Source organism: Talpa occidentalis, unplaced genomic scaffold, assembly GCF_014898055.3.
Source record: "Talpa occidentalis isolate TD23 unplaced genomic scaffold, MPIMG_talOcc4v2.1 talOcc4.12, whole genome shotgun sequence".
NCBI lineage: Eukaryota > Metazoa > Chordata > Mammalia > Eulipotyphla > Talpidae > Talpa > Talpa occidentalis.
The window spans coordinates 59,576,580-59,590,083 of record NW_023601212.1 but is presented as its reverse complement, the minus strand read 5'-3'; the positions used below and the strand labels follow the sequence as shown (position 1 = coordinate 59,590,083).

Below are 13,504 nucleotides of genomic sequence, written 5' to 3'. Positions count from 1 at the left end.
GATGTATCTCATGGTAGTTTTGATTTGCATTTCCCTGATTACAAGTGATGTTGAACATTTTTTCATATGTCTGTTGGCCATTTGCATTTCCTCTTCAGAGAAGTTTCTTTTTAGCTCTTCTGCCCATTTTTTGACTGGATTATATTCTTTGTTGTTGCTGAGTCTCATCAGCTCTTTGCAGATTTTGTGATCAGTCCTTTATCATTAGTGTTGGGTGCAAAAATGTTCTCCAAGTTGGTGGGGTTTCTCCTTTGTTTTTGTTATTGTCTCTTTTGCTGTGCAGAAGCTCTTTAATTTGATGTAGTCCCAGCTGTTTATCTTTCTCTTCACTATCACTGCTTTGGGTGATGTGTCTGTAAAGATGTCTTTGATGTGCAAATCCCGTAGTGTTTCGCCTATATTTCCTTCTATGTATTTTATGGTTTCAGGTCTTATGTCTAGTTCTTTAATCCATTTTGAGTTGATTTTTGTGTATGGTGTGAGGTAGTGGTCAAGCTTCATTCTTTTGCATGTAGCGACCAGTTTCCCAGCACCATTTATTGAACAAACTTTCTTTGCTCCAATGCATAGTCTTTGCTCCTTTGTCAAAGATTAGTTGACCATAAATCTGTGGGTTTATTTCTGGATTTTCTATCGATTCCATTGGTCTGTTGTCTGCTTGTTTCCAATACCATGCAGTTTTGATGATTATGGCTTTGTAGTATAGTTTGAAGTCTGGGAGTGTGATGCCTCCATTTCCTTCTTTTTTTTTCAGTAGAGCTTTGGCTATTCGGGGTTTTTGGTGATTCCATATGAATTTCATCAATAATTGTTCTATTTCTTTGAAGAATGCCATTGAGATTTTGATTGGAATAGCATTGAATCTGTATATTGCTTTTGGTATGGCCATTTTAATAATGTTTATTCTTCCAATCCATGAGCAGGGATGTCTTTCCATTTCTTTGTGTCTTCTTCTATTTCTTTTAACAGTGTTTTATAGTTTTCTTTGTATAGGTCCTTTACCTCTTTGTTAGATTTATTCCCAAATATTTGATTTTTTTGTTTCGATAATAAAGGGGTGGTTTTTTTGATTTCTTCTTCTTCAGATTTATTGTTTGTGTATAGGAAGGCTACTGACTTTTGCGTGTTGATTTTGTATCCTGCCACTTTACTGAATTGATTGATGAGTTGAATTAGTTTTTCTGTGGAGATTTTGGGGTTCTCTATGTATATTATCATATCATCTGCAAATAGTGATAGTTTGACTTCTTCTTTTCCTATTTGGATTCCTTGATGTCTTTGTCTTGTCTTATTGCTCTGGCTAGGACTTCCAGTATTATTTGAAAAGCAGTGGTGAGAGTGGACATCCTTGTCTTGTTCCAGATCTTAATGGAATTGCTTTCAGCTTTTCACCATTGAGAATGATACTGGCTGTTGGCTTGTCATAGATGGCCTTTATGATGTTGAGGTATGTTCCTTGTATCCCAAGAATTTCAAGGGCTTTTATCATGAATGGGTGTTGCACTTTGTCAAAAGCTTTCTCAGCATCTATTGATATTATCATATGGTTTTTATATTTCTTTTTGTTGATGTGTTGGATAACGTTGATTGATTTTCGGATGTTAAACCATCCTTGTGCCCCTGGAATGAATCCAACTCGTGGTGAATTATCTTATGGATACATTGTTGGATTCTGATGGCTAAAATTTTATTGAGGATTTTTGCATCAGTGTTCATTAGGGAGATTGGCCTATAGTTTTCCTTTTTTGTGTTGTCCTTATTCGGTTTTGGTATTAGTGTAATATTGGCTTCATAGAACGTGTTTGGTATTGTCCCTTCCTTCTCAATTTTTTGGAAGAGTTTGTGAAGGATAGGCACTAATTCGTCTCTGAATGTTTGGTAGAATTCATTTGTAAATCCATCAGGTCCTGGGCTTTTGTTTTTGGGGAGGTTTTTAATTACCATTTCAATTTCGCTCCTTGTAATTGGTCTGTTTAGGTGTTCTATTTCTTCTTTATCTAGCTTTGGGTGATTGTAGAGTTGTAGGAATTTGTCCATCTCCTCTAGATTGTTGAACTTGTTTCCATATAACTGTTCATAGTAGTTACTGATTATTCTTTTGATTTCTGCTGTGTCCGTTGTGATTTCTCCTCTTTCATTTATGATTCTGTGTATTTGTGCTTTCTCCCTTTTTTCCTTTGTGAGCCTGGCTAGGGGTTTGTCTATTTTATTTATTTTTCAAAGAACCAGCTCTTGGTTTCATTGATCTTTTGGATTGTTTTTTAGTTTCAATTTCATTTATTTCTGCTTTGGTTTTTATTATTTCTTTCTTCTACTGGTTCTGGGTTTTTTTGTTGTTCTTTTTCTAGATCTTTGAGCTTCGAGATTAGGTTGTTTCTTTGAGTTCTTTCTTGTTTTTTGATGTGAGCTTCTATTGCTATATATTTTCCTCTTATTACTGCTTTTGCTGCATCCCATACATTTAGGATATTGGTGTCCTCCTTGTCATTCAATTCAAAGAATTTTTTAATTTCTTCTTTGATCTCCTCGTTTAGTAGTGGTCTCCAGTAGTGTGGCTTTTAATCTCCATGAGGTAGGATAGTTCCTTGCCTTCTTTTTATGATTTATTTCTAGTTTGATGCCTTCGTGGTCAGAAAAGATGGTTGGTATGATTTCAATCTTGGTGTATCTGTTGATGTTTGTCTTGTGCCCCAGTATGTGATTGATCCTGGAGAATGATCCATGTGCGCTTGAGAAAATGTGTACTCCGTTTTTTTGGGTTTAGTGTTCTATAGATGTCTGTTAAGCCCAATGCTCTAGGTCCTTATTTAGAGCTTTAGTTTCTTTACTTATTTTTTGTCTTGTTGATCTATCCATTGTTGATAGTGGTGTGTTGAAGTCTCCCACTACATATGTGTTTTCTCTGATGTCTGTTTTCAGAGAGGACAACAGTTGTCTGATATATTTTGGTGCTCTTTCGTTTGGTGAGTATATGTTAATGAGTGTTATTTCTTCTTGAAGTATTGTCCCCTTAATCATAATGTAGTGACCATTGGGGTCTCTTTTTATTTTTTTGAGTTTGAAGTCTGTTTTATCTGATATAAGTATAGCTGTTCCTGCTTTCTTTTTTGGCCCATTTGCTTGTAGGATTGTTTTCCATCCTTTGACTTTGAGCCTATTTTTATCTTTTGTAGCTAAATGTGTTTCCTGGAGACAGCAAAAGGTTGGGTTTTGTTTCTTAATCCAGGCTGCAACTCTGTGTCTTTTTATTGAAGAGTTTAGTCCATTTACATTTAGAGTTAATATTGATATGTTAGCATCTGTATTTGCCATTGTGTTTGTCTTTCCTTTGATTTTATTTATTTATTCTTTTAATAACTTTTTTTTTTTGGTCTTCTTTCGTTGTTATTCGTCCCTCTGAGGTTCTGGCTTTAGGATTCCTTGTAGTATTTTTTGGAGTGGGGGTTTAGTCGCAATGAAATTCCGGAGTTTCTCTTTGTCTGGGAAGGTCCATATTCTTTCTTCATGGAGGAAAGAGAGCTTTGCGGGATAGAGTATTCTTGGTTGGCATCTGTTTTCTTGGAGTCTGTTGACTATGTCCCTCCACTCTCTCCTTGCCCGTAGTGTTTCTTCAGAGAAGTCTGATGTCAGCCTGATTGGTTTTCCTTTGAATGTTATCTGTTTCTTCCCTCTTGTCAGCTTCATTATTTTTTCCTTGTCCTGGATTCTTGGGAGCTTTACTATTATGTGTCTTGCTGTGTTTTTCCTTTCGTCGTGGAAGTTTGGTGTTCTTCTTGCTTCTTGTATATCAATTTTCAGCTCCTTCTTCTCATTTGGGAAGTTCTCTTCAATTATATCCATGAATATTTTCTCTGTTCCTACATCTCTCTCCTCTCCTTCTGGAATTCCTATAACTCTTATATTTCCTTTCCTCATGGAGTCAGATATTTCCCGAAGTCTTTCTTCATTCTTTTCCTTCGTACTTCTCTTTCCTTTTCTGTTTTGGTTCTTTTTATTTCTGTGTCTTCAAGATTACTTATTCGTTCTTCCATTTCATCTATTCTGCTTTCATTGCTTTTCCCAGAGTTCTTTAGTTCCTCCATTAATTCTTTGATCTCCTGCATTTCTCTTACTTCCCTCTTTAGGGACTCAATTTCCTTCTTCTGATCTATCACTTTTTTAATCATGGCAATTTTAAATTCTCTTTCTGGAAGGCTCAGAAGTTCTTCCAAGTTGCTGTCATTGCAATCTGGGGAGTGGTTTTCTTTTTGTGGTGTGCTTCTTTCCTGAGGAGTTTTTAGGTTGCGTGTGGTTCTTCTACTCCCTACTGTCTGTTTTCTAATTTGTCGTATGCGTTGGGACACTGTGTTGCTCGGACTGACTGACATCTTGGGTGAACTTCTCCGCTCCCCTCTGGCTCTTCCAGGAGCCATCTCTGTCTTCTGGGGGAGCTTTCTGCTGGATGTAGGCAGTTTTTACTGAAGAAATGTCCCTGTTCTCAAATGGTGAAGCGGGATGCAGTCCCTGCGCCTCCGGTTTCAGGCACACTCTTCTGCGCACCCGGTCTGCCCTGGACGTGGGTGCCTGCTCCCTCTGTGGGCTCAGACTGCTGGTCGGAAGGGGCCTGGCGTGGAATAACTTCCCGGCTGGCCACTGGGTCCTCCAGAAACCTTCTGCCCTTTTCAAGCAGTCTTAAGAAATGTCCTGTTTTATAGGGTGTTAGTGACTTTTTTTTTTCCTGGTCGCTAGGTGGCGCCAGAGATCTCTCCTATTGTCCTTGGGTGGCTGTTTTTCGCCTCCCCCCACCCCGTGGGACAGAGAACAGAGCAGGAATGGTAGGGTACACCTCAACAGCTTTGGGGTGCTGTGTCTGCCTTGTGCCCCACCGTCGTGGAGAAACCACGCCCCGAATTTTCGTGCCCCGGGTCTCAGTTCAAAGCCCTCAGTTCCAGGACGCGGGCTGTAGCCCAGTTCAGTGGCGCAGGAATGGCGCCTTTTGCACAGCTCCAGTGCCTGGGCACCTGGTTCCTGCTCACTCAGGGAGGGACCTTCACGTCAGTGAGGACCTCCACGCGTCTCCCCGCAAGCCTAGGTCGTCTCCCCGCAAGCCTAGGTCGCAGGCGCGGGGACCTGGGCAGCTGCGATCCAGGTGTGCACTTACTTTTCAAGTGCACGCCGAGCGCGCCGCTTTCCCGCGCAGGCTTACCGGCAGCCCGGGCTGGGTGCGTCTCCCGGGGTCTTTGTTCTTCTCTAATGGCGCCCGGAGCCGTTCGCTCACCGCCGCAGCGGATCCTGCAGGGTTCGCCTCAGCTCCCGTTCACGGGGTGTGGTGGCTGCAATAGTTCCTTTCCACTCACAGTCCCGCTTGCTGCGTCGTTTGTTCTTGTGGGTCGTTTTGGTTTGTTGTTTCCCTCCTCTCTGCCGGTCGGAGAGTGCCGCCTCTGTGGGCGGGGGAGGGGAGCAGGGTTCTGCGCTTCCCTCCCTTCTAGTCCTCTTTTATGGCCACTTTCTTCTTCGGGCAGTTCGCTGGCGTCACCCGTTTATCTTCCGTGTCCCAGTTCTCACTGGGACCTGCCGCTTTTCCTCCCTATTCACTTTTTTTAATGGGAGATCTTACTCGCAGTGTCTCCTCGCCGCCATGTTGCTCCGCCCCCCCCCCACAGTGGTTTCTATGACTTTCAATGTTAAATCTTGAAACTAGAGCCTAGAATGTTAGCCCAAACCAGAATACATTATTAAGGTCTGGAGTTCTGATGATTGTACCAGGGTCAGTTCTAAGAGATGAAGACTGAGTCGCAAATATAAGTAGAGGTTTAAATATGAGCAAAAGGCATAGGACAAAGCTCCAGGTTCAATCAAGGCATCAAGAAAAAGTTGTGAAATGACACATATATTCATAAGACTGGGAACTACAATTCAAATTCTTATTCAGATGAGCAGATTATTATAGCATCATATCTAATATGGGGCCACTGACTTCATGACAAAGATATAAATGACTTTGTTCTAATTCTAAATACCCTTGAGAAAGGGTCAGCTAAGTATATTTCCCCCCCAGCAAAGTGGAGTTGTATAGGTAGAGTTGTTCAGGTTTTCTAGGAAAATGATAGGTCCTTCTTTAGTTTAGGAAGTACTTTGGTCAAGACGTAGAGGTGTAGTTAGGTATGATAGGCTTGTGTTCCATTTTCAGTGTCCCTTCCCCTTGTCTCCTGTGATACACACACCATTGCTTTATATTCATCTCAAGGTATTCAAATGGTTCTTGTTATGCCTTGAAATACTGCCTGAATTTATCGAGTTAACACATTCATTATTATGAGTAGGTTCATAGGGTGATTTTAAAAGGTAAATGAGAGGAAGGAAAATCCTTCCTTGAAGGTGGAAGAACATGGCTCACTAATAAAGATGAGATCAAGAAAAAAAGACAATACTGAACTTAAACACTGCTACTGTTATTTCATCCACCCCCTCATTCCCATTTTTCTCTTTACCCAGGCTTATACTTCTATATAAACATATTGATATATTTCCCATTAAAATACCAGTTCAGTAGTGGGGAAGAGAATACCAATGGTTTGTTTTCTTGTTTTCTCAGGCACAATAACCTTGGTGCACGACCCAAAGGGCTCTTCACTCTGGTGAAGAGTGGTGTCCCTGAAGCATTGAGGGCGGAGGTGTGGCAGTTATTAGCAGGCTGCCATGACAATCAGGCAATGCTGGATGAATACCGACTTCTTATCACAAAGGTAGGATACTTTTTTCATATTATTCTCATGGGATCACCTATTAAATAAATCTTGTTTTAGTAACTCCAATAAGTCATAAATTCTTTGAACTTCTTTAAACTATATTGGTGTTGTGCCTTTTATTTTCTGTTGTGCCTTTTATTTTCTAAATTAAGGTAACATTGATTGACAACAATGCTTCATAGGTTTCAGAAATACAGGGCCAGTAATAGAAAAATTCTAAAGCTCCCTAATTTAAGCCATCCCTTTTGAAATGGATCTTTACATTGTCTATCCTAAAGTGGACCTGAAGCTGGCATCACTGTGTATGCTGTGACTTCTGCCAGAGGCTGAGGGCATTGCCATTGTTCATGAATCAGTGGCACATCCTTAAATTCTTTATTGCTTATCACTGAGATTTCTTGTCGTTCCTGTTAAATTAGCATTCTTTATAATTTTGCGGTGATCTAAAAGGATGATGAAAGGATTATTACCCTGCTGCCCCTATAAAAATAAGCAAATAGAACTTAGAATTTCTGAACTGGGAATTCAATCTTAATAGTTGGCTTGAGGAGCCACAATGATTACATTTTCACTTACTGTGAACCATTTGACATAGGGAGGTTTTGTGTGTTTCGGGCAACTTGAATTTTGTGTAGCTTTATAGAACAGTATGTATAATTTTGGTAATTACTTGGCCTGTATGGTGTAGTTTATCAAGTCTGCTAAATACTGCTTCCTGTAATAATACTACTTTCTATAAGAGTAAATTATAGTTCTATGCTCTTTTGTAGAAATGATTTAATATGTTAACATTCGTACTTTATACTTTGTTAAAATCAGAACAACCTCTTTATTGATAGTCTTTCAGAAATAACATCTTGAGCCATTTTCTATACCACTTGAATTCGTTTTTTTCTAAATGACTCATTAAGAACTGATATGTGTGCACACACACACACACAATTTCTTTTTAAAGATAAAAATTCTAGTGCTAGATTCACCTGGATTTGCATCTCACTCCTCCCTTGTATTAACCTGTGATCTTGTGAAACTATTTTAACTTATTAATCCTCAGTTTCATCATTTGTCAGGCATATAATAGTAACACCTAGTAGGATTGTTGTGAAAATTAAATGATAAAGTTCCTAGTACATAGTAAATATTAAAGTTTAGTGTCCACTATTTTTTACCAATATGATACTACATTTTGAACTTTATAATAGTAATGATGGATATTGGTGACAGCATTTATTTCTACTTTAATATGTATATGAGACACCTTCTAGTCATGTAATTTTTCCAGAGCACATGATGTGTATAACAGCTGATAGAATTGAGAATCTTTTTAGAAGTATGAAGTGTCAGATTTATCTATTTCTGTTTTTTTTCTGACTGACAAATATCATGGAATGTTTATTTGAACCCTAAAACTTGACTTTGTTGTGATTATATATAATATAATATAATATAATATAATATAATATAATATAATATAATATAATATAATATAATATCTTGACTTTGTTGTGATTATATTATATTATTTTAGTGACTTTCATATTCAAGAACAAGTAAAGCGAAGTGATAGTCTTTAAAAGTCGTTCCTAATAACTGATATAATCAAGACTGAAAGACAGGTGTTAGCTGCATTTACTTATTCAAACAGTAACTCTTTATTGAACATCTTTTATGGGCCAGGTTCTGCATGGTTTCTCGAGCTATAAATGAAAAGAGTTCACATCCTTGAGGAGTGAAGCCTAGAAAAATCAGGACTGTACACAGTATATTGTGATGCAAGTTATAATAGTTAACCCAATGTGGAATACAAAAGAGATAGTGATACTCTGCTATCACTAGGTGATAGCAGGAAAGAATTCCCAGAGATGACCAAGATGGGAATTGAGATGTCTGAGCAAGATAGAAGAGGGAGGCCAGTATAGGAGTGGCTTATGTAATGATTCAGCTGCCTGTTAGTAACTTAGCTTGGATTAACAGGGGACCCTAGAAAGTGAAATCAGTGTGCTCCCTTTTCCTGCACATCCCTCACACTGCCCATCTACATCTACTATTCATGGATCAGTGCTTGTCCCCTTGTTAAATGGGAAGAACATAATACAAATGTATTCCTGTTAGAATAAATATGTGAAATTAAAAACCTCCAAAAATATGTCATATCAAAATGATATCACAAGAGAATATTTAATTGGTCACCTCGGGTTGAGGTAATTGAATTTCAACCAATAGTGTTACAATTTCTAATCTATAAATCGAGGGCCTGTTGTGTGCCAGGTACTGTAGTAGGAATTAATGATTTTAGTTTTTGAAATCAATGAACTGAAAAATTACCATTAATTGGTTAAATATGAAACAGTATAAACTTGCAAAGATGAGGTTCAGCTTTATAAGCTATAGGGCATTTGTTCAAACCTTTATCAGGAGCAAAAAAGGCAAGAGTTTTAAATATTACCTGGGTAGTTACTGCCAAAAGTCTTTTTTGGAATGTAAATAAAAAAGAATGATGAGAGTAGCTTGTTTTACTTAAGAATCTGCAAGTTCTCTGCTTTCTTGAGCATTGTACGGACAGATAAAACTTCCTTATGTTTATTCTGTTCTTGTCATATTATTGGTACTTATCAGAGTAAAGCCTGTCTTCTTCTATTTCCCAGTGTAGTATTGTAGCAGATGGCTTTAAATAAAACATGTCGCTAGAGAGAAATGTTTTCTCTATTTTGGTGGATATGCTATTATATAATTACTGGACATTCTCAAGAAGAAATGTTTAAATTATTTTTTCTTGCAATTTAATAAGAATATTTAGTGAATATTTCATTGAAAAGTCAAATGATATTATCAGTTGTTTTTTTTTTTAATTTGGCAAATTTTCACAACTAAATTAAATTCTATACATCATTTAACCAGGTAGATGTTTGTTTTTCCTTAGTTTTTTTTTTTTTTTTAAATTTCAGTGCAGTGTGTTAGTTAAATAACTCAGTGCTAGATTTCATCCAGGAGCAGAGCTTTGCCTAATTACACAACTGCTCTGTTCTCTGTCATCACCTTGTCTATTTGTAGGAAATGAGCTTTTTGATAGAATGGGGTTATTCCACCTGGGGCTGTACCATTGGTGTTTATAAAAACCACAGGTTTTTGTTCTGGTACATTACTGATATAAACATAAAATTTATAAAAATTTCTCCTAGAAATTTATAGTTATTTAAAATTTATTAACCAAAAAATAATAAGGTGAGCAAAGACAATGAAAACTTTTCACTGTGTTAAAATGTAAATACCTTAAACATGTAGAGACTGGAAGCTCTTTAAAAAAAATTAAGAATCACTGAAAGATAATCTTTAAGAAAATGTACCTTTTATTTTTTTCTTAATAAGGATGATGGTTTCTTACTGTGTAATTGTACCTTTGGATTTATTATTTCTTCGCACCATCATTTTTATCAATTTTTTTTGGTTCTCATTCTTTGAGGTCTTTCACTTTCTAAAATATGCGTATGATAGATATATGTGTATGCATCTATATACACATACACACAGACATTTGTATGTAAAAAAATTACATGTGTATCTGAGCACTGTTTTTCCCCAAAACTGATATGTCTCCGTAAAAAATTTAAAATATAATCTTATTATTTTGATAATCTTAAATGATAATGTTCTTTCAACAGTAATAATTATTGGTTTTGCTTTTTAATTTTTAAAAAATATTTATATTATATAACTATTGGTTTTCTTATATTTTAAAAACAAAATAATTTTGAGGTAAGATAAGGAAAAGATTATTTTTTAATATTACCTTCATTTTCATATTATATAATTAGAGTAGACGTACACTGTTTTGAGAGAAGAGTTTTGAAGTTATTTTGTTGAGCATGGGTCATTCAGTGGTATAATAAAATTTGCACTATTTTATAGCTTTATATTGTTACAGAATTAAGGATAAGATAAAAACAGTGACATTTCTCTTAAGTCTCATGAATTTTCAAGATCCTTAGGTTTCAGTGTGTTTCCTAGTTTCTGATTTCATAATAACTTTATTAATTGTATTTATGCATATTTCTAGAGCATTTTTATATTTTATTAGGTTTTATGATGGGGTGAGGTTGATAGGAGTTTTGCTTTGATTTACTTTTCCACCAAATGTGTGTTTAGATATGTTTTATCATTAATTAGTGTCAAGGTTAAAAAAAAAAACGAGAGACAGCAAATACCTATGAGGCACAGGTACCAACAATTTCCCTCTCACTCCCAACACATGTTAAGTTTCAGCTCTAGTTTTGGTTAACTGTTTCATTTTGCAGCTTCTTGTTTGATTGCCTTATGTATCTCTTAATATCTTTCTTCTTTTGTGACTCTTTACAATTTATATTTCTTCATGTCTCAATCATGTCTTCTCTTCTTTATTACTTATTTACCTTTCTTAACTGTCCATAATTTAGTTCTGGAAAATGGATTTCATTTTTGTTGTTTGATGTTTTATATTTTCTGGATTTCATGTTCTCTGTAAATTTCTCAGATTGGAACTTTTTTTTAGCTGTAAGACTTTTAGATGATTTTCAAACTAAAAAAAAAAAGACCATATTGTTGTAGAGAAACTGTTGTTTTGTTGTGCTTTGTATCCCCAGGTATTTGTTGGATATTTAAATGAAATGAACTCTATAGGTTAATGTTCCATGAAATTTAAAAAAGAGGGGAAAAAAGGAGAGTTCAATTAACTGTGGCATTATAATTGAAGAATTAGATAAGAAGTTATGAATTTTGGGTTTTTTTCTTTAATAGCACACTTCAAATTCTAGACCAGAAGCTGATTAATTGAAAGTCTCACTTTTTTTGGAATCTCATTTATTGAGCAGCTCTTAGGAGCTAGATATAGACTAATCATTGAAAAAGTCTTTTTAATTCAGTTTTTTTCAATTATGAAATAAATATTTGCTTCTTTTGAGCTTATGGGGGTATATGTGATTGTTGATATGTACACATGAACATCTCAAAATATGACCTAGAGTATTATATATCCCATTGCAAACTCAATTCCTGGTTCCTACTTGTTTTTTTCATCAAATAGAAAAAACTAAACAAATGGAAAGAGTATAAGGCCACTAAATAAATTTGTAGACATTGTAAAAATGCAGTTTGTGAAATTTCTTGAGCTTCCTCAAGATAGTAGATAAATACCACATTGGGGATATTATTTTTTTAAAAAGATTTATTCATTTTTTTATACAAGATCTGGGGTACAGGCCAGAGACACAGGAGGGTGAGAGGATTCACCAGAGACAGAGCGGGGAGCAAAACAGGCAGATGACCGAAATACACTGCTGAGGGGAGCAGCGGGCGCATCAGGAGAGGTCTGCTGTGCCATGTGGGAATCTCCCTGGCCGGCTGGGAATTGAACCCACATTACAGAGGCTTTGGACAGCTTCACAGCGCTGCGCTTAACCCGCTGTGCCACCCGAGAGGCCCTGAGGATAGTTTTGATGCAATAAAATTTTTTCAGACTTTGAAGTTTTATTCCATATACTGACTTTGATTTAATATAGTTTTTCTCATTAGTGTTTGAACTAAGTACTGTAATTAATTTAATATTTTGCAATGTCAAAAGAATAGTTATACCATAACAACCTGTTATGATTCTCATTTAGTTCCTTTTTTTCTCTACATTAAAGCTCACTTTTTCTAGATTCATAATTTATCAGCAGTGCTTCTATTAAGCACACAGTAGACTTTCATTTTTTTACATACAAACATTTTTATTCCTAAGAATGATGAATAGACTAGGTAAAATTTGCTTAAAACTTTTATTCTTAGATTAGAATATTAGAGCTATGCCTATTTTATAAGAGAAAGCTTTGTTACTAATGTCAGAATAATTCAATCACTTCTACCCTTTAAGAGGCTGATCTCTGACATGTTTGTGAAAACTGCTTAATCTTTTAATAGATGACTAATTTTTTGAAGACAGCTTCATGAAGCTTTTACCTTGATATTGCAAAAATGATGTGAAAGGGAACAATTCCATTTTAACTCTTTACATTTTCATTTCTTTTTTAAAAAAGTATATTGGCAGGTTTTAAGATTATCTTAATTTTTCTACCCATCTGTCTACTCAGTTTTTAGGTACTCTCAAGTTCCTTCTCTTCATACAGTTTTTTAAATTGAAGTCCCTTGTAGCTTTCTTACTTTATTTTCTAGAGACATTAGATCTTTACTTTGAAGGATTTCAAAGGTCAAGAATGTGCAGGGAATATGACTCTACAAAATTTCTGTCTCATTCAATCCTTATGGTACAGATCTTGCAGAAAAATGTAATTGATCTTTGTACATAAAATCAAAATTTTCTCAACAATTAAACTATACCAGAACTTTAAGTATTGGAGGAACACCCCTATGTAATTTACACATTCTTTTTTTTTTTTTCCCCTGTGGGGTTGATGATATAGCTCCCAATATTGAACTGTAGTTTTCCCTAACTCATTTTTATTGTGAGAAGATCCTTTCCTATTTGAACAGAAAATAGATTGAGCTTGATCCTAGGGAAAAGATGATACTTAGCTAGTACCATGAGGAGAATCATTGTTTGTCCCAGGGGCATGGTGTAGTCTTACATTAAGTGTTCTGGGACTAATTAATCAGGAAATGACTATAATTAAAAAGGAAACTGCTTGTCAGCTGCCTGCTCAGGCTGTTTTATAGAAAGAAACTGTAGACTTAGCTACATGTGCTCCAGCTTCTAGCATCATTCTTTAACTGCTTACATCCCAGTGGAAAGCATTTTAAGGATTAGC

At 36.0% G+C, this 13,504-nt stretch overlaps 1 protein-coding gene across 2 annotated transcripts in view; it reads left to right on the top strand.

Annotated features, from left to right (window-relative positions):
- The window catches only part of RABGAP1L (RAB GTPase activating protein 1 like), a 572,843-nt gene that overhangs the window by 146,050 nt on the left and 413,289 nt on the right, over positions 1-13,504 (top strand). For both annotated transcript variants that reach the window (XM_037507999.2, XM_054693457.1), the window contains exon 13: positions 6,575-6,725. In XM_037507999.2, the coding sequence (XP_037363896.2) occupies positions 6,575-6,725 (151 nt within the window). The remainder of the gene's footprint in view (positions 1-6,574; positions 6,726-13,504) is intronic.